This window comes from Mchenga conophoros, linkage group LG7, assembly GCF_057382185.1.
Source record: "Mchenga conophoros isolate Kocher_MC1m ecotype Shallow Benthic linkage group LG7, M_conophoros_male_GT1.1, whole genome shotgun sequence".
Classification (NCBI taxonomy): domain Eukaryota; kingdom Metazoa; phylum Chordata; class Actinopteri; order Cichliformes; family Cichlidae; genus Mchenga; species Mchenga conophoros.
In genome coordinates, this window is record NC_140532.1 from 23,706,950 (window position 1) to 23,729,666 (window position 22,717).

Genomic DNA, 22,717 nt, shown 5'->3' on the forward strand with positions numbered 1-22,717 from the left:
TTTTGCACATCTTTATTGCACGTCCACTGAGCATAATAATATTAGCAGCCATGCAGGAAAAAATACAGGACAACCTTGACTTAAAGATCAGCCATAATTCAATCCCGAAAGATTTAAATATGTGTAGTCCTGTTGTGAATTTCTGCATCTCAAGTTATGTTTTTAAGGACAATAATTTCTTTATGATTCCAGAAACACATCTCCTACTTCCACCTCAGCGCTTAGTGGTCTCTCTGAAAGATCAGAAAAGATTCTAGAAGAATGGTAAATCATCATCTCCTCCTCACTGCTTGCTGCAACTGTGTGTTGTTAGTAAATGGCAGAACGGCACTTTCTATTTGTCTTTTCTTTCCTTGCCATCTGCAGGGGCTTTACTGACAGCCACACAGCACTTCTGCTGCTGAGGAGAGCTCGGAAGATGAAGTCAAAGAGACAACTGCAAAAGAAGCAAAGGGGTTAGTGTGTTTAAAGTGGGATAGGTGGAAATTTGAGATTTGGACCCTTTGTGTTTGCATGTGTGCTTTTTATGCAGTAGTTCAGGTTTAAAAAAACTATTTTTGTATGTTTTTAGAAAATTCCCCATAGAATTTGAATGCTGTGATTGGAGATTAAACACTGTTGTGGTTTCCTTCTTCAGTCACCTCATATGCAATGCTTCCTTCATTCATTAATCCTTCTACACCTCAGCTGATGTTTCTGTCTTTATATAGTTCACAAAATGGAGATAACTCCTGTTAAGACATAAATCTGTTGTCTAAAAAGGAGAAAGATCTCTCTTCATTCTCATTCTTCAGCCGTGCTTTAGTAGCAGTGAACCTTTCCGCCGCATGTATGTTAATGAGCCATAACAGACAGCAGAAGCCAGGGCTGTCACCTCTCATTGGACTTATTTACGAGCCTGCAAAGGAAATAACTATTGCCAAGAAAGCTCATGACAAGTCGTCTTGTGGCGACTTTCATTCCATTTCATTGTAGTGGTTTAGTGTAACTGTAGTGAAAGGTGACCTCACCTCTGCTCTGTTCCAAGAAACAGTAGTTCTGCCATGGGTATCATGTCATGGTCATGTAATGGGAGGTTGGTCTTTGATCAGACTTTCAAATGCATGATTGCATTAGTGGTGCTCTTGTCATCTTGCTCCATCGACACACAGGTCTTTGTCGGCTTTAACTCCTAATGGCATCTGCCTCAGCTGAACCACAGCGCTGTATTACATATGCACTAATATTTTCTGACTGTTTGATCCTGGTTTTCTGCTTCTGGTTTAAAGCCTGGTGTGTCCTGCTTTGACCTTCTCTTTCTTGCTGTGTTAGATCCCTCCGTCCGACTTGACTTGTTCAGAAATTGTAATTACCAGCTTGGTCCAGCGGAGGCACAAAACACAACAGCACGATACAACAGAAATTATGCAAAAGGTAAGAAAAGAGATCTATGCATATTTTCTAACCCAGTAGTATTTCAAATGCTTGGATTATTTTTAAGAATTTTTAATTTAAATTTAAACTATTTAAGTCTGGTCTGGTCTTAGACTGGACTATTGCAAAGCAGAAGGGGTAGATGGCCTCACATTTGTCTCTAAAATACTGTGATATAAAGTCACTCATGATCAACTCAGTGATTGCAATTTTCAAAGGTCCTGCAACTACAAAACAAGCCCAAATCACCACCCGTCCACCGCCGTGCTTAACAGTTGGTGAGAGGTTTTTGTGCTGATATGTTGTGTTTGGTTTTTGCCTGTTGGGCCACTGCGCTTTATGACCCAACATCTCCGCTTTGGTCTCATCAGTCTAAAGGTGAAAGATGTCTTCTGGATGGCTCAAATGTCCACATTCTTTTAAAAGAGAAGAAGCTTTCTTTTGGCAACCCCTCAAAGCCATATTTTTCCAACCTTTTTCTAATTGTACTGTCATGACGGTCAGGGTGTACTTTTCACAGGACTGTATGGCACAACTTTTTTCCAAAGAGTTTTCAGTGTTATGGAAATACAGTGTCAAAAAAAGGCTATGGATTGATTATATGTGGGATAGTGTGATTGGTTGAGAAAAGTCAAAAGCCTCCCTCCACCTTCATCCATATTCTGCTGTGGCCTGGTGCCCTGCCCTGAGGTGCAGAGAGGATTTGGCATTGTGACACACACAGACAGACTTAAAAGGAAGGGAAGCGCTGGAGGGAGAGCATAAGGGAGAGTTGGGGGGGGGGGGGAGTCTGTTTTTATCATGAGGGACTGTCTCCGTCTTTCTTTTGGACCCCACCACCACGTACCAGGGTCAAGGCCTCACATCCATGGAGTAATAGTCTCACGGTCATCCAGCAGTCAGAGGGATGCTGGAACAGCAGCATTTGCCAGCAGAAAGTGAAGCGATCAGTTATAAGACTAACATACTAAAGAATTAGCTGTGAAGACGAAGAGCAGATTTGCCTGTCATTTTATGTTGCAGTCTTAAAAAATAGAACAACCATGATCTTTTTAGCGTAAAAATGTGGCGATTTATATGTGAATGAGTTCTCTTATTTTCATTAATTCTGAAGTTCTTCTGTCAGCAGACACTGTTTTGCCAGCATTACAAGGCATTTTCATCAGGACAGTGACGGACTAACAAATGTTCCCTTTTGGAGTAGGTGGCACAACATTCTTTTCCAATAATTATTTTCCATTGACAATTTATAAAATGCATGAAAAATGGAGCTTGACTATGACAGCATCATCCATCCATTTTCTTCCTCTTATCCAGCTCAGGGTCATGGGGGGAGCTGGAGCTATCTCAGCTGCGTGACAGCATCATTATGTTATCTATTGTTTATTTGAATTGCAGGTGTATTATGTCAACTTTCCAACATTGTGATTGCTGACACTGGAATTATGTGTGAGCATAATACTGCTGTGGATAAACTGTCAGCTAACTGGCAATCGAGGAATAGCTGTATCCCGATAACATATTAAATTACAACAATATTTCCAGCTCTGTTTTTTCCCATAGCTTCATCGCTCCTCCCCACCCTCTTATTGACAGTTTATCAAACGGGACTGATGCTTTTGAGCTAATACAACTGATAAAGTAATGGAAGGATCTCTGGTTAGGGCATTCTCTTTCTTTCCGGTTTATATTCTGTATCCTCAGTCAGTTTTCTGATCTGACAGAAATGTGTAACTCTATCCAGCTTCAGTCTAGGGGAAACGATTCCTACTGTCTTTTTACAGCATTGCTATAAGGCTGGCGAGTGAGGTGCTGTGTCAGTTATTAACTTGTGGTGCTGTGAAGCTGGGTCTCTGTAAAAGGGTCCAGGTTTGACTACATCCTCGCCCCCCTGGTCCTGACCTGTGTAAGACACCCCCTCCTCCGGATTCATCACCAGTGCCCGGGGCCTGGCCAGCCCAGCCCCAGACTGGCCCAGCCAGCGCTCCCCGACAGGGGCTAACGTTTCAGGCCTCGAGTCAAGCTCCTTCTGGAGGTGATTAGCCTCAAACCCATGACAGATTCTTTCCAAGATATCTGACGCTGCGTGTTTATTTTATCCGGGCTCTTTGTGTGGATGTGCTGGACATGAGTAACCCACTTGAAATGGGTATCAGTTTACATACCCAGACACGGAGACAGAGAGGGAGAGAATAGTGCAGAGCCACAACAAATTTTCTTCTAAAAGTTTAAAAGAGAATATAAATATACCTTTTCCTTATTATTTGCATCTTTTGCATGTGTCTGGGGTGCTGCAGATGTTGACAGTGTGGTGTGCCTCTAAGGAATTCTCCTAATTTCTACTCTTAATTACCACTCAACCCCTCCAGATGCACGCACAGATACACACACACACACACACACACACACACACACACACACACATACATATCCATACATATACACACAGAGTTCTAATCATCCTCTTCCATCCAAACTGAGATCCAACCCCACCAAACATCCGTCCTCGTGTCTCAGGGACACAATGATATATATTTTTGTTTCAGCCTGGTTCCCCTACCTCCTGAGCATTTAACTTGATTTCACACTTGATGTCATCAACAAAGTCAAACTGAAACACAATCATTTTGTTTATCATTGATCAGTCAAAATAGCTTAGGCTGTTCCCCACCATTCATATGCATCCAATTTCAGCCCCGTAATCTCTAAGCTTCTATTTATCTCGTGCAGTGGAGCCTCTCTCCTCATACTACATGACTGAGGCGCATTGGCACACTTCAGAAACGAGCTGAGCCAATGTGCATTGGGCCATCAGTCATTCACAGAGTCAGACATCTAACTAAAACCACCGAGTTGCTAAAATGTCACACATTTCACTTAGCAAATGCCTAAAAAAAAGGATTATAAAATACTTTTCTATATTTCTTTTTCATTTTTTTCCTACATTTTCCAACATTAGCCATCTGCACAAAACAGAAAACGTATGCACTTTAGCCGTCTTATTAATTTAAATTCATGTTACTTACAGAAGGTCCCTTACAAGTCTCCAGTAATCGAGAAACACATTAATCTGTCAAGTTAGAAGTCCTTTCAGGAGCAGTGCCTGAAAATGTGGGAACTAAACATTTACATTTTTAATTTCTAATGTGTTTGGATAATATGCAATTTGAACTGGTTCTCTTCAAGTATCGTCACAAACATTTTCCTGTCAGTGTTCCAGTGTTTTTACAAAGTTAACAAATGGATCTTAGAATGCTTTTAGATCAAAAGATGATTAGCGTGTATGAATTGCTCCATCCTACGGTGGTCTTTATTTTCATGTTTTAGCAGACCAAAACCAGCCAATATGTTTGCAAGAGACAACTTCATTTTACAGACCTTATTGTGATTCAGATTAACTTCAGTGACATGTTTGTAGAATCATTTAGAGTCAAGTCGCCTAATGCATGAAACCAAGTTTTAGGGGTTAGAAAAGCTTTACATCTCTGGTGGATAGATGTTCTAATCCACAGATGTGCACTGTTATTCCATCTCACACTTTTACATTTAGATTTGTTTTGTGACACAGCATGTGTAGAAAAGATGAAGATTCAGGTTTTCGACCTAAAACGGCTTTAAACATGCATTTTTTTTTCTCATTGCCAAAAGGAGAGGGACTCTTCTGGCTGCTCCAGAATTTATAAAAAATCGATAAAAGATTTCTAAAAAATCTACTACTTACTTGATTCATGACCTCAGTGAAGGGTTTCTTAATGAGTATATGGTCTCAAATGCTAGTTTGAGTCTGACTGAGTACAACTTGATGTCCATTTTTATAAAAGGAATATAATGCAACGTATTCTTCAGTGTGGGCCTCCCGCTTGATTGATAAATCACTACAGTGTCTTTAGTTGGCTTCAAAAAACCAAGATTGCCAAGTCATCCACAAACTATGGGCATCTTTTATCTATGGTTTATGCCTGAAGGACAAATCAAGAATCCTCTGACTTTAAAATATGTCTGTTATAAAGTGACTTGGTTGTTAAACTTGCTATATTTGTGCACGTGCACAGTTTTACTCTTGACACAACTGTCCTTTAAGGTCACTATCATTTGTTTAGGAGTTTTTTGTTTTTTTTTCTACTTGTTATTGGTACTGGTACTGACTCTTTGCAGGACTCAGTGTTTTTTGTTCCTTTAGTGAGGTTCGAGGAGAGGAGACTACTTAGTGACAACATCATCTCTCCTTCATCTCTGCTTTGCTGCAGGCCAAAACCTGAATGCTACTCCTCCTCCCCGGCGCTCTGATATTGACGAGATCCCCTAATGTGGTTAAAAGCCCCCCTTAACAGGCATGACTTTTACAGGCCCCCCTCATGATGTCCTGGAGGAGTACTCAAGGGGGATTGAGGAGGTTGAAGGAGGTCAGGAGGAAGCTCTAGTAGGGGGTTCTGAGGGGGAAATGGAGAGAAGAAATCTCTCCATGCTGCTCAAGTACATCAAACTAAATGATTTTTTTTCGTGGTTCTTATCTTGCATCAGTGTGTACAGATTTCTGTGCATGTGTTTACCTACCCTTTGTAATCACTGTATTTACTCTACGCGAGCAGGCTGGTGTTTGAAAACTGATATCTGGACTTCTCATGCACCATCTCTCCCTCTTTCTCTCTCAACTTCGGGAAGTGCAAGTAGCCATATCCTGCCCTTTGCTGGCCCAGGGGAGGCATCTATCACTTGACGTTTTTAGTGTGGCTTCTCAATTAACCCATGAAAACTGTAAAGCTCTTTTCTTCTTTTTACAGCTCAGCAAAAGCAAGTGAATGGCTTAAATAAATGCGTCATTAGTTCCAGCACTGGCCTGTCAAAATAAATTATCAGTTTACACCCATCTAAGGCAGCATTACTGTCAGTACAACCTAAATGTTTATTTTGAATTACGACCTTATTATGGGATTTCAGCATAACCCGTAAATCACCGGCCTCTTGGATTTTTCACTTTCACAAACTTTTGAAACATTGCTTGGATTCAATTTTACAAAAAAACAAAACAAGTCACTGCCATTGTTGGAACAAAATGAGGCCTTTCCTGTTGCAACTTTCAGCAGTGCTACATGAATTATTACACCACCTTCTGCCCTAACATGACTTTGACCACTAATCTGTCCCGTTGAGGGAAAGCTGGCACGCTGTAATGGCAGTAAAACGTGTCAAACTTTGCCACAGAACAGGCCCTGCAGTTGTTTATTTGTTCAGCTTGAACATTTGTAAGCATCTGTTAACACAAGCCTTGTCCTTTCATTTAGACTCATGCTATCTTCTCCACAGCACACGGTGATGAGGCAGTTATTTCTTTATTGCCACTGTTGTCAAAAATGTTACCTAACCAACAAACTGAAAAAAGAACAGCCTGTGACCCTTTATTTCATTTCTTCTGTTGAGTGCAGCTGGTGGGGCTAAGACGGGCCATCAGCAGGCAGAGAGGACAGAGCAAGTTAAACAAGATCAAACTCAGCAGTGGCTCCATACCCAGGCCACTCATGGGCATTCAGACAGGTGAGCTATTTAATGTAGATCATAAGGTGATGAAGGTGGTGTTTATGCATCTATCTGTATCGATTCACCTTAAGACCTGCGCTGTATCATTCTAAAATAAAATATTCCAGTGCACTGAGAATGACATATTAACTTAATTGATTAACTTATTAAATAATTTCCCCCAGGGATCAATAAAGTATTCTGATTCTGCTGAATCAGGGAGATGACAGAAACAAGTCAGTGTGTAGGCCTGTGCTATCCCTGCCCTATTTAAAAAAAACAGACATAATCCATATAATTTGTTTCTTTTTTTAAAATTTAATATGAGTTTTTTGCTTGGAAATGGAGCCTGCAATAGAGAGTTAATCACTGAATTGGTGTGAAGCATGCAGAACACTAATCATCTAAGCATTTTGTGTTTTGTCCTCAGTGATCATTTCTTACCGGACATAAACTCATCCATTCTGAACGGAGGCAGAGTGCAGCTCGTAGTGAGTATCGGTCCCCCCAGCCATGCTGTTTCCCCCCCTTGATTTGAATCTTTTTTGTGGCGCAGTTGCATGCATGTAAAGCTATGTAGTATTTACATTTACCAGTCAGAGTCACATCCCACACCGTAGGTCCTCTTCCTTGGAGTCTGTCTCATCAACTTTGATTTAAAGGAAGAGGAAGGGGCGGGGGGAGTCTGAGGTTTAGCTCTGTAGTGACACTTTCAATTGGATCAAGTGGGCGCGATTTCTTAATTTCACTTGTTGAAATCCCAGTGTCACATTGGAGCAGTTTGTTTAGACCTGAGAACGATGCTGATGGTTGTGAAGTCTTTGAAGTCACAAACCACAGGTCTCCTCGTGCCATTATGGAGCAGTGTGACTTATGTTTACTGGCAAGAGGGGCCGCCCCTTTCCTCCAGTTTCTTAGATATATCCTCTGACTGCAGAGCTGCTGGGTTGTTGATTTTCAGAATGTTCGACTACTTGCGTGAGATGTTTCATTTTGGGCCTCATTTGTGTGTGTGTGTGTGTGTGTCTGTTTCTGTGTGTGGTGCATGCAGGCTAACCCAGCATATGCAGATTGTCTAAATCACACCAGTGGACTGTGGACGAACAGCAATTTGGTTGGCCAGGGTTGCAAAGTGAACAGTTATACCCGTAGAACCTCCTCCAGTCATGCAAGTGAGTCTTGTAAACTTGTAAACTGCTTTTCTCCACAACATCACAGTGATACTGGGAATAATGAACTGGTCTTTCAGCAGAGTGTAAAAAATATCTGTATGTATGTGAAGTAAAAAACCCAACTCTCCTTACAGAAGTGTTTCCCTTAGTTTTTTTTTTTTTTTTTAACACATATAATTTTTAACACATATAATTTATGGCAAATTTAGAGATGTATATATATTTAAAACTCATTATGTATGCAAAATGTATTTTTATGCAAATGTGTTAATTATTACAATTCTAGAAAGTTGCCCTTAACTTGAAACCAAGTTCTGACTTAAAAATAACAATTAAGAAAAGGACCAATAAACATATGAGCTCACTGTCACATATATCTCTATATTCTCCTGTTAGCAGTCACAGAGAGAAAAGCACAGGCTCAAATTCAAACTCTTCAAAATCTTTTGGCAGGGGTGCACATAACTGTGTGTTTATTACATGTGATCTCTTTAGGTTTGCATAGTTGCACCTATGACTACTGGGCCACACAGATCTGAGTGCGCAGAGCCAGGGATAAAGACCGCTGCTTATTCAGCCTAGACCGAGTCCGCTGGTCGTCTGCTGCGGGAGGGGAGGGGAGCCACAAGGTCGGGCTGGGGACAGAGTGTCGTGAAATTTTCCTCTGACAGGAAACAGGCAGCGAGGGAGAGAAAAAAAATCAGTCCTTTCAGTGAAGAATGACTGGCCCTTCTGTCAGGAGTAGTGGGGCTCAGGAGTTTGAGTGACAAAGATGCTACTGACAGGCTGACAAGCAGATGACCACATTAAACAAGCCCAGGAATCTGAGTGAAGGAGAGCCCTGTCCATGTTAACGAAGCCAAATTGGATTCCGATGATGATTTCAAAATGATATCCACGAGGTGCAGCAGCAGGAACGAGCATTTCCCTGTTAGGCAGGCAGACTCTACGGGGAGTGTGGCCGGGAGAAAGAAAGCCTCTTTGTCCGCACTGATCAAAACATCCATTATCAAAATTGTGAAGGACAAATTGAAATATGGATGTATGTGTAAGGAAAGAATATTTCTTGAAAAGCCAATTAGATATTTTATAAACTTGGAAAGACTATCTAATGGTCCCAGTGGTCATCAAAAAGTCATGGCTTGGAAATTCCTTAGGGAGTAAAATCAGGGAACGCAGCTTCTTTGATGTAAATCTTCATACTGAGCCTACGTGATCCTGCAAAAAAGTGTGACTGACAATCGCCTTCGCCTGTAAAGGGGCATACATCATCAAGGTGGGGGTTTAAAGTTAGAGGGTTCACTTAGTTTGGTATAGCAGTAAAGACTACATAAATAGTCTATAACCTGTTGCAATGCGATACTCACCTCTTGCCGGGACAGTACCATAAAATGCATTTCTCGGCTCACACAATATTTTCATTACGTGTGCAGAGGAAACTACTTAAGTTAAGCTCCTCTTGCAACCCTAATAGGAGTAAGATGACTGAAAACAATTTGTTTGGTCACAGTGGTTTGTTAAAATGAGCAGTTTAAACAAAAATAAAACTCTGTACTGTTAATAACAGAATGCACAACTAGCAGTGCTATTAGGAAAACATGCAGCAAAAGTTCAGTGTTTATTACACTGGACTTTTAGTGCAGTAATGCTTCTGATTTCAAACGCATTACTGCACAAAGTTCCTTAATATACTGAGCCACCAAAGCTGACCTGGAAATAAACACCAAAACACTGTGTATTAAGAGAGACCACGAGGAAAGGAAAATCGCAGTGTTAGCCCAACAGACTTGAACAAAATCAAAACTTAGAGATGTGTGATTATGTGTGACTTGTGAGCGGATGGTTATTCTATACAGTTTGCCAGCTGTGCGGATATTTGGGGCTAGCATAGAACGTGCGATGCATCCCAGCCCTCCCACCTAAAGAGCGCTTCATGCTGTTGGACTCCCTGTGTGAGGCAGCCGTGCTGACTGTGGGTTTGCGCTCTACACGTGGAATGCATCATACCCTGTAGAAGCGCTGCCTTTGTTCTGTATGTTTGAAAAGCTTTGTACTGATCCCCAGGTGAAAGTGGAACGGCCTGTGATACAGCACACACACTGCTCCCGAGAGGCACCGAACAACCCGCCTGCTCACACTTAAGTCTTTAGTGTGAGATTTAATGCAGCACCATCTCGAGTATTTTGAGTCACACAAAATTGACGCTCAATTTTCAAAACATGTATATTAAGTACATATTACAAATCCTCATATTTTAACCTACTTAACACTGCATCATTAGTTAAAGCTTTTATATTTACTTTTATGCCATGCATTTTTAAGTACTTAACAATTTCTATAATGTGACCCTGGCAAACTAACATGACGTTGTGTGTTGCAAAGATAGCCTTCCCTCTAGAAAACTATGTTATGAAATTAATAATAACCCATGTTAATAAATTCTATAAAATATGTGAGCAGACACAGAAGTACAAAATGAGTTCTCGGTGTCAACTGTTGTTTAAAAACACATATAGTATGAGTCAGCAAAGTAAATTCACTCTGCTTGTTTTGAATGTTAAATACTGATGCCGTCTTCTTCCATTTTGTCTCCAGGAAAAGAAGTCCCATCTCCCGCGCGAGTCACGTCTGCCCCGTCAAAAAAGGAGCGTATCTCCTTCCGTGACAACCCGGTTCAGCTGAGCGGTGGCTGGGGAGGAGGCAAGAAAAGGGACAGAGTGCGCAAGTAAAAACACAAAGCCTCCTTCCAGAGGTCACCACTTTTCCTGCCCTTGCTCTGCAGCCTCTAATAGATGCAGTTGCAGCTTTCTTATATGTACTTCGATGCATTTCGCGTCAAAAGATTATTAAAATATGCGTTGGAAGAGCTCACGTGGATACTTTAGAAAATTTTTAGCTATTAAAATTCGATGTGATTTTCCTTTGCCGGTCAGCTTGATTTTTAATGCTGTTTTATTGCCTGCACTAAGATGGAAAAGCAGATGAAAACTCAAGACTCCCTTTTCTGTAAATTAATTAAGGCCAACAGGACTCAGACCAGCCCAAATATCTGCAGGCGGTTCTATTATGTTCATTCAAGTATCAAATGCTGTGTTCTCAAGTATCATTGCCCAAACCTCACTGCATCCAACTAGCACCAAAACACATGGAACAAAGTCACAAATGTTGAGTGGATGACATGCTTCATATGCAAATGATGGCAGGAAATAAGAACCAGGACTTTTAATGCCTGTTTCTTAGGATGCTGTCATTTTGCCTCCATGCAGATTTTAAATACAGATTGTAGCTATGAGATCAGTCTTACCCTTTTCCAATTTTCTGTTGCTTTCTCAGAGCAGACTTTATGAAAGTGCAGAATTTTAGTTTGACTGCCCTGTATTTGCGTTTAACACTTGCTAACCAAAAGTGCACGTGAAATGACTGCATTTATGTTCTCAGCATAAACGTTGGTGTTAGATTTGCAACACTGTTTTCTTTATCTTCTGCTGTGGATCGTAATGGCCTTTTCTGTGTATTTGAATTTGGAGAGCCAAGGCGTCCGTCCACAAACACAAGCCCTACTGAAGGCAGTGAACATCAGGCTTGAAGGTTCCTTGCTGAAAATGATAAGTTAATGAATGTCAAAACAAATAGTCAGAGTTGCAGAGTGGCTCCCTGGAAGGAAATGCATGTCGGCCTGTTTATTTTCCTTCTGTCTTTCACTTAAGCATGGCTTGAGGCTGTGTTTTGACTGTACACGATCTGATGGGGATTTTTGTCTTGGAGAGTGGCGCATGCCAGAGATGTGGTGGTCCTGCCCACTTGGGGGCTGTTGTGAAACTGGAGAGCACTGTTCTCCTGCAGCGGGGAGACTGATTCTTCTAGTTGCTTTTTTGTAGACTGTGATCATACCAGTACTGCATAAGTCAAATCTGATGCTTTGCTTTACAGACAGGTGTGCGTGGCCTATCTGTGCCTATGTCTTGTCACTAGTATTACTTGACACAAGTTCAGATTTGCCATTAGAGCTGTTTTCTGCAGCTTCCTATTCTGAAGGGATGTTGTTAAGCTGTAATCTACCACTTTTCATTTCATTTGTTTACGTTTGGATTATGGGTAAATTATATGTAACCTAAGAGATCCAAAACCCATTGCCTTGTAAAATGAGAGCTCCACTGCACATTTAGATAAGACCAAGAATGTCCCTCTCAGCCTCGTCTGCCATGTCAATGGGACTCTGCATCCAGATCTCTCCAAGTGCTCTCTTTAAATGCATTGAAGTCCATAAAACCACATTTCCATGTTTTCACTACAATTTGCAAATTTTGCACATTTTTGCTGAACATTTTTGAAGTACGCTGTGGAGTTATAACCAATTCCTGGTAGCTTTTAGGTTCCTATGCATTTCTGAATATTTGAAAATGAATTAACAGACACGTGAAATGTTAACTTTGGCCAGTGGTTTCAATTTAAAGAAAGCAGTGGCTATCTGGAAAGATTTCTCAAGAACACTGGTGTACTTGCAGAATAATTCACTGTGATGTTAAAATAGTTAAAACATGAGAAACACACAGGCCTTTAAATGTGTAGGAGGTTTTTGGTGGTCCAACTAATGCAAATAAAGAAAGCTGTGGTGAGGTAATGCAGGATAAGGGTGTGGCGTGACCTTGACATCAAATTTGTGTGTTGCAAGAAAATAATATATATTCTGAAGTGATTACATTTTTTTTTAGTCAATATTAAATCTTAAAGAGTTTGAATTGTATGTACATTCTTTAAAAGGGACCTTAATTTTGCAGAGATATATTGCGCTACTTAAAAATGCTTTAGAATGTAAAACCCTTATTGATAAAAATGACAGAGGAGTTGGATTCTATTTATTTCTACTTTATTAGTAACTCTGTCAGAGTAAGAACATATTGTGCAAGCTGCCCTCTAAAAAAGAAAATGGAAATGTTTTCATTATCAAATGTATCATTAAATGAACGTTTAGACACACTTTTTATGTCTGTTTTTTTATGATGACTCGAAATATAAGATGTGTTTTATGAAGAAGTAAATAAGAAACACAATTTTTGTATTGTAATAATAATTGATGTGATATGATTTTGTTTGTTAAATTTGGTTTGATAATGCCTAAACTGCCTTTTCCTTTGCTGCTGGTTTCAGCAGTTTGCTACAATAATAATGGTTTATGTGGTGTTTTGTGCTTTTATAAGTACTTGATGTCTTTTAGCATCTCCCATGACACAGAGGTCATAGAGACTGTTTTGCTGTTCACTGATTATTTTTTTGTTAAGCCTAAACCTTTTAGATATGTTTCAAGTATTAGGAAAAATATATTAATTTATTAATGTATTAATTGATTAATCATATGCGAAATTTATAGTCTACAAAAAAAACCCTTCACAATGACAAGACGAAGAAGAACGAATTTCCCATTTATAATTTCCCTGATATATAAAAAAGCATACACTATTATAAACAATGTATTTAACATTTCCTTTACCCTTGTACTGTACCATAGCATTCGATTACTTAACTGGACGGTTTGCAGTGGTTTCAGTCGTATAGGGGGCCTGTGCAACATGTTAACATGAACTCAGAAGACTTAGTGAAATCACTGAGACTTGAAGCTTGTTAGTGCTCAGGAATGCCTGACTATGGAAAAGCAAATGGCAAACAAAATGAAAACAAACTTTCGTGACGCTGATGCACTGCTTTCACTTTCTGAAATTCAGCCAAATGTTCTGCAGACTCGAGTGGCATCAATAAGCTCACAGTTTGTGCTTTTGGGGAAAATAAACTTTGGTCTTTTTCTGTGTGTGTTTCATGCAGCCAAAGTTTGAAGACATTTCGTTAAATTGAATTATACCCAAGGGTAGCTTTGGGCATCATGATGTCATGTTTATGCCTTCTGAAGTGGCAGATTTTGGCCTGTTCAGTTTCAGCTTTTTTGTGTGTTTGATCATGTTCAGTCACATTAAGGCTCAAAAGGTTGAGAATTAGTTCAATTCAATCATATATTTTAGAATTGTCTTTTTTTAAAGTCAAGTTGTAGGTCTTTCAAGGTTGCTCACATGACATTGGCAGCAGTACTTATAGAATTAGCCTGACTGATCAACTCATGACCAGCTTCTCCACTTTTGCAGAACCATGCAGGAGCTATTGTGGCTGGAATTTCCAGCAGAAAGCCCACCAAACCACAGTGAACTTTTAACATTTTCTCCACAGCATGAGCCAGTGTGCAAGGTCATCGTAGGAAGGCTAAGACACCCCCTGCTACTTAGGAGCACACCTATTTATTTTTATTTTTTCTCCTGTGGCACCATGCAGCCCCAGGTAACTGCCACTGACCCTCGAGCGAACCAAAGCTATGCATGGTGTGCATCGCAGGTGGTGTAGCTCAGGGTGGAGATGTGGAGGTGGAAGATGGGCTTTGGTTAGCGGTAATATAATTCTTACAATAAGAAAATACAGAAGAACAACTCTTCCTGTTCTTTTTTTTTTTGGTGAAAAACTCGCAGCTGGGTCCTGTGTGTGTGTGTGTGTGTGTGTGTGTGTGTGTGTGTGTGTGTGTGTGAGGGCTTAATGAAACTAAACTTTCCCGGATGTTTCAATTAAGAAAAACAGGAATGATCAATATTCCAGTAATGGAACTTTTTAAGTTTATTGCTAAAGTTCATAAAATCCTCTTTTCACCCAGCAGACAACAGTGGCATCCTACTCTAATTAGAGAGCATAGTTTTAGGCTTTTAGTCCAACTGAAAAGAATTTCTCGTCTTATGCTTTTAAAAAGTTTTCAGTTAGTTTTGCAAGCATCAAGCAGCAGCTTCATGCAGGTTTGCAGCCGTAATATTAGATTCTTATTACAAAGCAATGAAGTGCACAAGATCCTCCGCGCAGCTCGAAATGTAATTTAAAGTTTAGCTAAAAATAAAACTTACTCTAAAGCCACCAGATATGACATTTACATTATTATCGTGTTAGAATAATAATAATAATAATAAAACCACTTCTTAAAATCCATATTTTGATCACGTAAAAGAGAAAGTCTGGAATGTGCCACGGTGTTAATAAAGATCTGTTTTTGGGTGCAAATAAATGAAAAAAAGAAGAGAAATCTTGCATTGGGTTTTCAGAAGGATTTGAAATAAGCAGATTAAAAATAATAATAATAATAATAATAATAATAACAATTTACCCGACAAGGACGAACGCATTTTCCACCTTCCTGTTTTAATAATTAAATATGATTGATTATTTTACTTCGTCACATGACAGATTCGCAAATGTCAAATCTGCTTTATATCGTTTTTACTAGTTTGAAGTTTCAGAAATGATCTTTTCTTTAAAATGGTAATAAATCAATCCTCCGAACTTAAATGACTTACTGCAAAATATAACAAACTTATTTATATGTTCACGCCAATGAAATCTCCTCATTTTGAGAACATCTGACTGTTGACTTCCTTCTGCTGCCTACAGGTTAAAATATCCCTCCAAATAAATAAATCACGAGCAGAGTTCTTACAACATTTCCAAAGACACGAATTAAATCCCATTTTCAGCTGAAAGGTTTAGCTGTAGAAAAATTATTGCCTCATTTTGGACGTCTAAACATGCTGTAAATTAAAGTCACTTTTGATTGTTTCCTCGAATTCGTTGTGGGTCTCCAATCACTTTAAACTGCTGTTTGGTTTGGATTCAGGGCGTAGGAGGAGTGGGAGGAGGGCGCTTTTTCATATTCAGAGAGGGGGTGCTCTTTAAGGATCTCGTTCTCTTTGGGGCTATAAAGACGTTGTGCCTTCAAGACAGAGCAAATTATCTTCATCGGCGAATTATTGCTTTACAAGTCGTCTCTACTCGTCGGTGCGCGAAGCGATTAGTTTCTCTTTTTTCTTTTTTTTTAGTGACATTTGATTAGAGCGAGCGGTTTTCGGTGAAGATGATGGAATACATGGAGGATAAGTTTGCCTTGAAAAGTCAAGCGATGAAGGCCAGCGATTACTACATGGATCAAGTCATGGAGAGCCTGGACAGCGCGCAGTACTTCACCAAGTCTCCCCCAAAATGTGTGCAGGCCTTCGGGCTGCAGAGCGGCGAGCACCGCTCCTCTCCCTGCGGGGATCAAACCCGTGAGTACGCTCATTTTTGCAAAGTCAAAGTTATCCCGCAAATGTGTGCGCGAGTTAAACGAGTTAAGCGAGAGAGAGAGAGAGAGAGGGGGGGGGGGGGGGGGGGGGGGGGAAGCTTACATTCCCCGAAGTCGATCTTTTCAATGACGTTTAGTTTTATTCTCCTACTTATTAATTACAATTTCTTTTGGATTTTTATTTTAATTTTTTAAATCGAATCTATTTTTTTTTTAACATTATCTGATATGTAAAATAATTTAATTTAATCTCCAATACAGGCTAGTAGGTTACATATTTTGGTGCAGTGACTAGCAAATTGAGACTGTTGTTGTTAACTTATCACTTATTTGTATTGTAGCCAGTTACAGTGTGCCAAAAACAGATGAAGACACCTTGCACTCTGACCTCGGGAGGCCCATGGACGGTTGTTGCACTCTGCGGGCGTCTCCGGTGACCACCGGCTCGGAGAAAACCGATTTGGATGACATGGGAGACAAGTGCGACAGTAACGTGTCCAGCAGCAAGAAGAGGAGACACCGGACGACCTTCACCAGCGCGCAGCTCGAGGAGTTGGAGAAAGTGTTTCAGAAGACACACTATCCAGATGTTTATGTGAGGGAACAGCTGGCAATGAGGACAGAATTAACAGAGGCTAGAGTGCAGGTAGAGTTTACGGACCGACTCGTTTTTGCTTAAACATAATGAGAACAGGAGCCTTTAAGCGCTGAAAGGCGTAGCCTAGTACGGCAGCGGGCGTTAATATCCAAACCCATACAGCCTATGTATACGTGAATATATAAGCATAAAGGTTTTGATAGTTGAAATACATTTTCATGTTTCTTTTAATTTTTTGTTTGAATGTTGCAACTTTGTTATTTTCTGTTGTCCCGTTTTTTGTTTTTTTTTTGTTTTTTTTTTTAAATAGATTGGCTACTTTTCTGTCTTTCTGAGCCTTTGGGAAAAATAATATTAATAAATGTAAACATATTTTATATTTCTGTCTTTTTTCTTTTACTTAAAAGGTGTGGTTTCAAAACAGAAGGGCAAAGTGGAGGAAAAGAGAGCGCTACGGGCAAATCCAGCAAGCCAAAAGCCACTTTGCAGCCGCCTACGATTTATCCGTGCTACCGAGGACAGACAGCTACACACAGGCAAGTATTGAGAATTTTATTTTATTTTATTTTATTCATTTTAAGCATTCATGGACTTTATTCTCAGCGTCAAAAGAAAATGAGTTTCTTTGTCAGCTGCATGGGCTGGAGGCAGTACTGTGCTTTATAAAGAATATGAACTCTTTACTCTCACTCCTTTCTAAGCATCTCAGTTATGTAGGTCACTTCAAACTTAAATTAGTGCTTCGGCCACGATTGCTCGATAAATCACTAATTATGAAACCCATCTTCAGATAGGAGCCTGAACACTGATTAGAGTCGCTGTGAGGCGTCATGTCTGAATGAATGAGCTTATATCAGATTGCATGTTGGCTGAGCATTTGTCTTGCTGTTTGGACAAAGGTCAGTTACAAGATGAGAGGAGGTGAGAAGAGAAGAGATGCAGAATGTCAGTGTTTTTTGTGTCTTTTTCTCCTTTTGTTAGGTGTTACATTAAAAACGGACATCTGGCCTTCAAGTGTTGTGGAGACTTTTAGGTTTTCAGAGATGTAAATATGCACACAGCAGCTCTGTAGAGAGATTCGCATTTACACTCTGAGTTTGAGAAAAACAAAAACAAAACAGCTGACGTGTTTGATTCCAAGAGGCAAAAATAATAAAATGTAGTAAAAGGCAGAGTCACAGCTCTGCTATACCCTGGCCGAACACCAGGTTAGAATTCTGTTGGACTGTCTCACATTTTTTCCTCACATATGTTTCTGATAGATTCTCCTGGATATGAGCCATGCCTGTTCATACAGCTGATCCCCATTACTATCAATAAACGGACAAACCTACTTGTAACCCTGTTGGCACTGGCTGTTTCGGTCTGCTGAAACACACTGGACATGAGTTGCATTGCTGTGGCTTTTAGAGAACTTTCTTCTTTTTTTTTTTTTCTGTCAGCGAGGTTTTCGGTTGTCGTTGATTTCTGTGCAAAAGTTGAAGTCATGCTTAACAATGATGCATGTGGTCAAAAGGGCACCAGTCGATTCTTATGCTAGTTTAACTTAAGGATGTTCATCTGACTCCCAAAACAACCTTAGTCAGTCAAAACGTATTTGGCATTTTGTCATTTGATTTTCAGAAAGCCATGCTTCAGCAAAATGAGCTCTACCAGTTTGGTTACTGTTGATGTGCAATTTGCAGAGTCTTTTGAAGAGGCAGACATATTTCAGTCACTGTTTTTTGACCGAGGAAATTTGCATGCTCCTTAGTTACATTGGCCTGTCCTCTCAGTTTATTGGAAATTTCGCACTGTGTCAGGATCAAATTGTTTGGATGTGATCAAGCAGTCAGTAGACTCTGAGCTTATAAGTTAGACAGTCATCCTTCTGTAAGGTGAAGTTTATTAAAAATCGGTCATGTAGTGTTTGCTGTAGCTTATCACATGAGTGTATCTCTTGTGTTATCCTACTACTCCCTGACTAAATTTTGGCCACATGACCTTTTAGAGTGAATTTAGGACATTTTAAACTACTCCGGAGTCACTACGACTGATAATCATACACATCACCATCAAACGTAATCATATCAGCAGTTCACTGAAAAATGTTCACTTAAAATTTCATGGAAAGATGCATTACAAACACAACCCTTTAAACAATAATTTTAAGTTTTCACGCTTTGTATAAAAATATTTTTGTCCACATTTACATTTATTGTATTATTAATATGCAACCATTTAAGATTCCTGTAAGTAGTTTTTACACGCTTTGGATAATCAGGTCCGGATATTTTCTGAAGTTGACCTTTCAAGCATACAACATGTGGGATGCCCAAGCACTCACTGTGAATTTTTATTCTTACCTGGGCTCAGTTGGGCATCACTCAAACTTTGTATTATAGCGCTGTCAGTGTCAAAACTATGTAATATTCATTGCTATTCTCCTCTCTTTTTTTAGGTAATTGTTAGAAAACTTTAGTGCTACAGTAAAAGTTTAAAATCACTTGCAACTTTCCAGTTGCATGAGATAACATATATATAAATAACAGAGGACATTTTAAAAACAACAACAACAACAACATTTTTTAGTGAAAAATACTTCTGTAAACTAGATGCTTGTTAACTACATACACTGTATTCTCTGTATTTTATGTTCCATATAGACAGTTCGAAAGGCAATAATTGTACCCAGGATACATCATAGTTTACTTTACAAGATCATGTCTGTAACCCTGTATTTACAATTCTCTTAAATTTTTTCAAATGGTAAGTTACAGATAACAGGTCAGCGTACAGTGTCTTTACAAGCCCAGTTATTAATCCATATAAACTAATTTGTACTGTATGCTGGGATGAATTGAAGCCATTCCCTGTAGTATCTAACAGCCTCTTCACCCAACAGATCACCAACAATCTGTGGCCGAGCCCAGCTCCTGGCAGCTCTGTGGTCTCCTCTTGCATGCTGCCCCGAGGTTCCCCTCCTTGTGTCACTTCTTACTCCCACTCCCCTCGTTCGGCCGCCACTGCTGCTGACCATGGCTACATGGGCTTCCAAAATCAGCAGAACCAATTTGGCCACGTGTCTCTCAATAACTTCTTCAGCGCAGACTCGCTTCTCACGCCGGCAAGTAACCCAGCTTTTGACACCAAACCTGAGTTTGAGAGGCGGTCATCCAGCATCGCCGTGCTGCGCATGAAGGCCAAGGAGCACACAGCCAACATCTCGTGGGCCATGTGATCAGGGTTCCCAGAAAGCCCGGATACTGTGTGGGAATTTATTATCTTTTTCAATTATCACTTTTTACACAAAAAAGTGAACTGTTCTGAAAAAAAAAGCTCTATGTCACTCACAGTGAAGCTCTAACAAGCCTTTCTTTGCTCGGTGGACTCGAGTTCACTCTCCTACTACTTATGGTTCTGTGCTTATTCAAAAAATAATACACTCAAGCTCGGACCATAAAATTGAACTAGGAATGAAAGTGTATGACAATCAGCTGTGTTTCTGGCTGAAGCCTGTTTGAACTAATTGAAAGTTGTCATCAAACGGAACCAATACATTCATATCAAGGTAATGGTCCCAGCAAATATTGTCACTCTGGTGAGAAGAGACATTTAATGAACCTTTGTGATCGGTGGAGATGAAAGCTGTGATGTGTATAAGCTTTGTCGTTGTTGTTTTTCTTTTCCTATCACCATTTCCTCTCGACAGAGACAATAACAAAAACCAAAGGCTACCGTGGGATTTAGTACCACTTTGTGCACACTTGGATCCAGAGAGAGGGGTCCAAAACCACTTCAGTATTTCCAAGCACTGTGAATAGCTTTCTTTTACCTTTCATATTTCTCCCTGTCTCAGGACTGAAGATGAGCAGAGCAGAGGAAAAACCTACTTGGCGTATTAACGTGTCTGTGTGCTTTGCAGCAAAGCTGTAATCTCTGTTTTCTGCCTTTGTTCTGTATCAAAAGAGGCAGGTGTTGTTGTTTTTTAATCATGTTTGTGCTATAAATTTATTTGATGGAATCATAATAAATGGATTTTACTTGATTCTGGTATGGCTGCATTTTTAAAAAAAAGATTACACTGAGATGTACGGCAGGTGTCGACAAACCATGGAAGAACCTTTACATCCAAGATCTTTTATTATTTCTTCTTTTGTGCAGCAGAGTTTTAATATAAGTTAAGAAATATTAAAAACATGAGAGTGTCAAACAGTTTTACTGGGTGATGGTTTCCATCATTATTAATATTAGTGCTGCAAATGTTTCTTTAGTCTGTATCTCACAGAACACCCACATCTATATTAATCTGCAGCTGACTATTTCTAGCAAATTCACTCTTTACTCCACTTTGAGAGATTGCTTAAGAAATGATTTAGACATTTTAAATAATTACATTTGGAAATTAAGTTGTTTTTAATTATGCTGTTCCATAGTTGCACAACTGGTTTATTATGGGAAAAATAGATTAGACAATTAAAGTCATGCATACCTCAGTTCATCAAAGTCAAGTATTTGTTTGGAATACATGATTTTTAAAATGATTTGTTTAACTAAATACCTCTATTTGGATAAAAATCAACGTCTTCATTCATTTTTTGGCCGTAGGATATGACTATGTTCTTTTACAAGGAATTTCTTTGTTTCACACGGAATCATGTTTATGCCAAAGAGCTGCAACAAATACCTATTTTCTCCGTTGAATATTTTTTGATGACTTGGTTATTTTGTCTGTGAAATTTTGTGAAATATTGAATTATATTAATAAGTTCAGCATTTCATTTAACAAAGATTTAAAAAAACCTACTGTGGTTGGTAGAAAGTAAAAAAAAAATGCTGGATAAATGGCACAACAAATTGTCAGCATTCTTTCACTTTACAAATTGATTGTAAAGTGAATCATTTTGGCATTAGCCGCAGCAGTTTAAGCAAGTTTTAAATATTATCTGAGAGATATAAAGATAATGAAAAATACCAAACAAGCTGTATGTAACAAACTGTATCCATTGTCTTTGAATACTTTTTATCTTACTTCTCTGGCCTGTTTGTGGCTCAGTTTCTACTGAACATGTAATTTTTAAAAAATGGTCACAAATGTTAGCGATTTGTCAAACAGATGGACACTAGAAAAGTCACTCAAAGAGAAGTTAACAGCGCTTGAGAAGGGACCTATTTTCAGCTGTGGAGTGACACAATGCTTTAGTATTCACGCAGTAGGACAAAGGGATTTGGTTCAAGATAAACTACAGTTTCTATGGTTATAGTAATGGAACAAGATATGAATAAGGGATATACGAATTAGATATATGACTCTTATGTAAGAGTACTAGCATACATTAATTGTTGGATTTAAAATGTGGTACTTACATGGGATTTGTTTACAACAAGAAAATATATCTGGAACCTTATCCAAAATCAGACCTTTCCTGTGGAGTCCAAGTCGGCTCATTAAATGCAGTTAATCTATTTATTCACCAACACCACAGTATGTAAAAAAAATAAAGTCTTGTAGTCTATCATGCTGTCATGTAATTAGGAGCATGTCATGTTCTTTCTCTGCTGTTTTTTTTACTGACATCATCGCTTTGTTTTGCTCTGAAATCCCAGCCAGCGGTGAATTGTGTTTTCAGGGAAACCCTGTCTATAGGAACAGCGGGCTTGATTCAATTAGGACCGTAACTTGTGTCAGATGCCTCGGTTTGGAAATAGGTTTGTTTTTTTGAGGTACTTCCTGCTTGCTGCCATTCTGAGAACACCAAGTGCCTTATCGGCGCACGTTATAACACACAAGCTTTGATGCTGAAGTGTTCATGGAACGAGCGCTGCATACACTCCCAAAAGTTGCAGTGAGACTCTTCTTATAGTGAACAAATAATTTACGTATGTCTTCACTTTTTCACAACTGCG

The 22,717-nt window shown here is 39.4% G+C and overlaps 2 protein-coding genes across 3 annotated transcripts in view; both read left to right on the plus strand.

Annotated features, from left to right (window-relative positions):
* lrriq1 (leucine-rich repeats and IQ motif containing 1) overlaps positions 1 to 13,382 on the plus strand; it is a 38,612-nt gene extending 25,230 nt beyond the window's left edge. Inside the window, exons 21-27 of the mRNA XM_085283000.1 lie at positions 193 to 264; positions 367 to 455; positions 1,312 to 1,413; positions 6,837 to 6,945; positions 7,358 to 7,418; positions 7,979 to 8,099; positions 10,695 to 13,382. Coding sequence (XP_085139126.1) covers positions 193 to 264; positions 367 to 455; positions 1,312 to 1,413; positions 6,837 to 6,945; positions 7,358 to 7,418; positions 7,979 to 8,099; positions 10,695 to 10,828 — 688 coding nt within the window. The 3' untranslated portion in view covers positions 10,829 to 13,382. The remainder of the gene's footprint in view (positions 1 to 192; positions 265 to 366; positions 456 to 1,311; positions 1,414 to 6,836; positions 6,946 to 7,357; positions 7,419 to 7,978; positions 8,100 to 10,694) is intronic.
* alx1 (ALX homeobox 1) lies at positions 10,695 to 20,840 on the plus strand. Of its 2 annotated transcripts, none has more exons than XM_085283001.1 (5): positions 10,695 to 10,824; positions 15,992 to 16,216; positions 16,575 to 16,879; positions 17,239 to 17,367; positions 19,716 to 20,840. In XM_085283001.1, the coding sequence occupies exons 2-5, from the start codon at positions 16,027 to 16,029 to the stop codon at positions 20,049 to 20,051; spliced, it is 960 nt and encodes a 319-aa protein (XP_085139127.1). In that variant the 5' UTR covers positions 10,695 to 10,824; positions 15,992 to 16,026; the 3' UTR covers positions 20,052 to 20,840. The 2 variants fall into 2 exon arrangements, with proteins under 2 accessions (XP_085139127.1, XP_085139128.1); XM_085283002.1 differs by lacking the exon at positions 10,695 to 10,824 and adding an exon at positions 14,390 to 14,420.
* The last annotated feature ends 1,877 nt before the right edge of the window (positions 20,841 to 22,717 follow it).

What these genes read in the sequence shown, in the direction of transcription:
- alx1 (XM_085283001.1), top strand. Translation starts at nt 16,027, where the DNA reads ATGATGGAATACATGGAGGATAAGTTTGCCTTGAAAAGTCAAGCGATG. An exon ending in TAACAGAGGCTAGAGTGCAG is followed by an intron (nt 16,880 to 17,238) that starts GTAGAGTTTACG and finishes TTTACTTAAAAG; the next exon opens with GTGTGGTTTCAAAACAGAAG. An exon ending in GGACAGACAGCTACACACAG is followed by an intron (nt 17,368 to 19,715) that starts GCAAGTATTGAG and finishes TTCACCCAACAG; the next exon opens with ATCACCAACAATCTGTGGCC.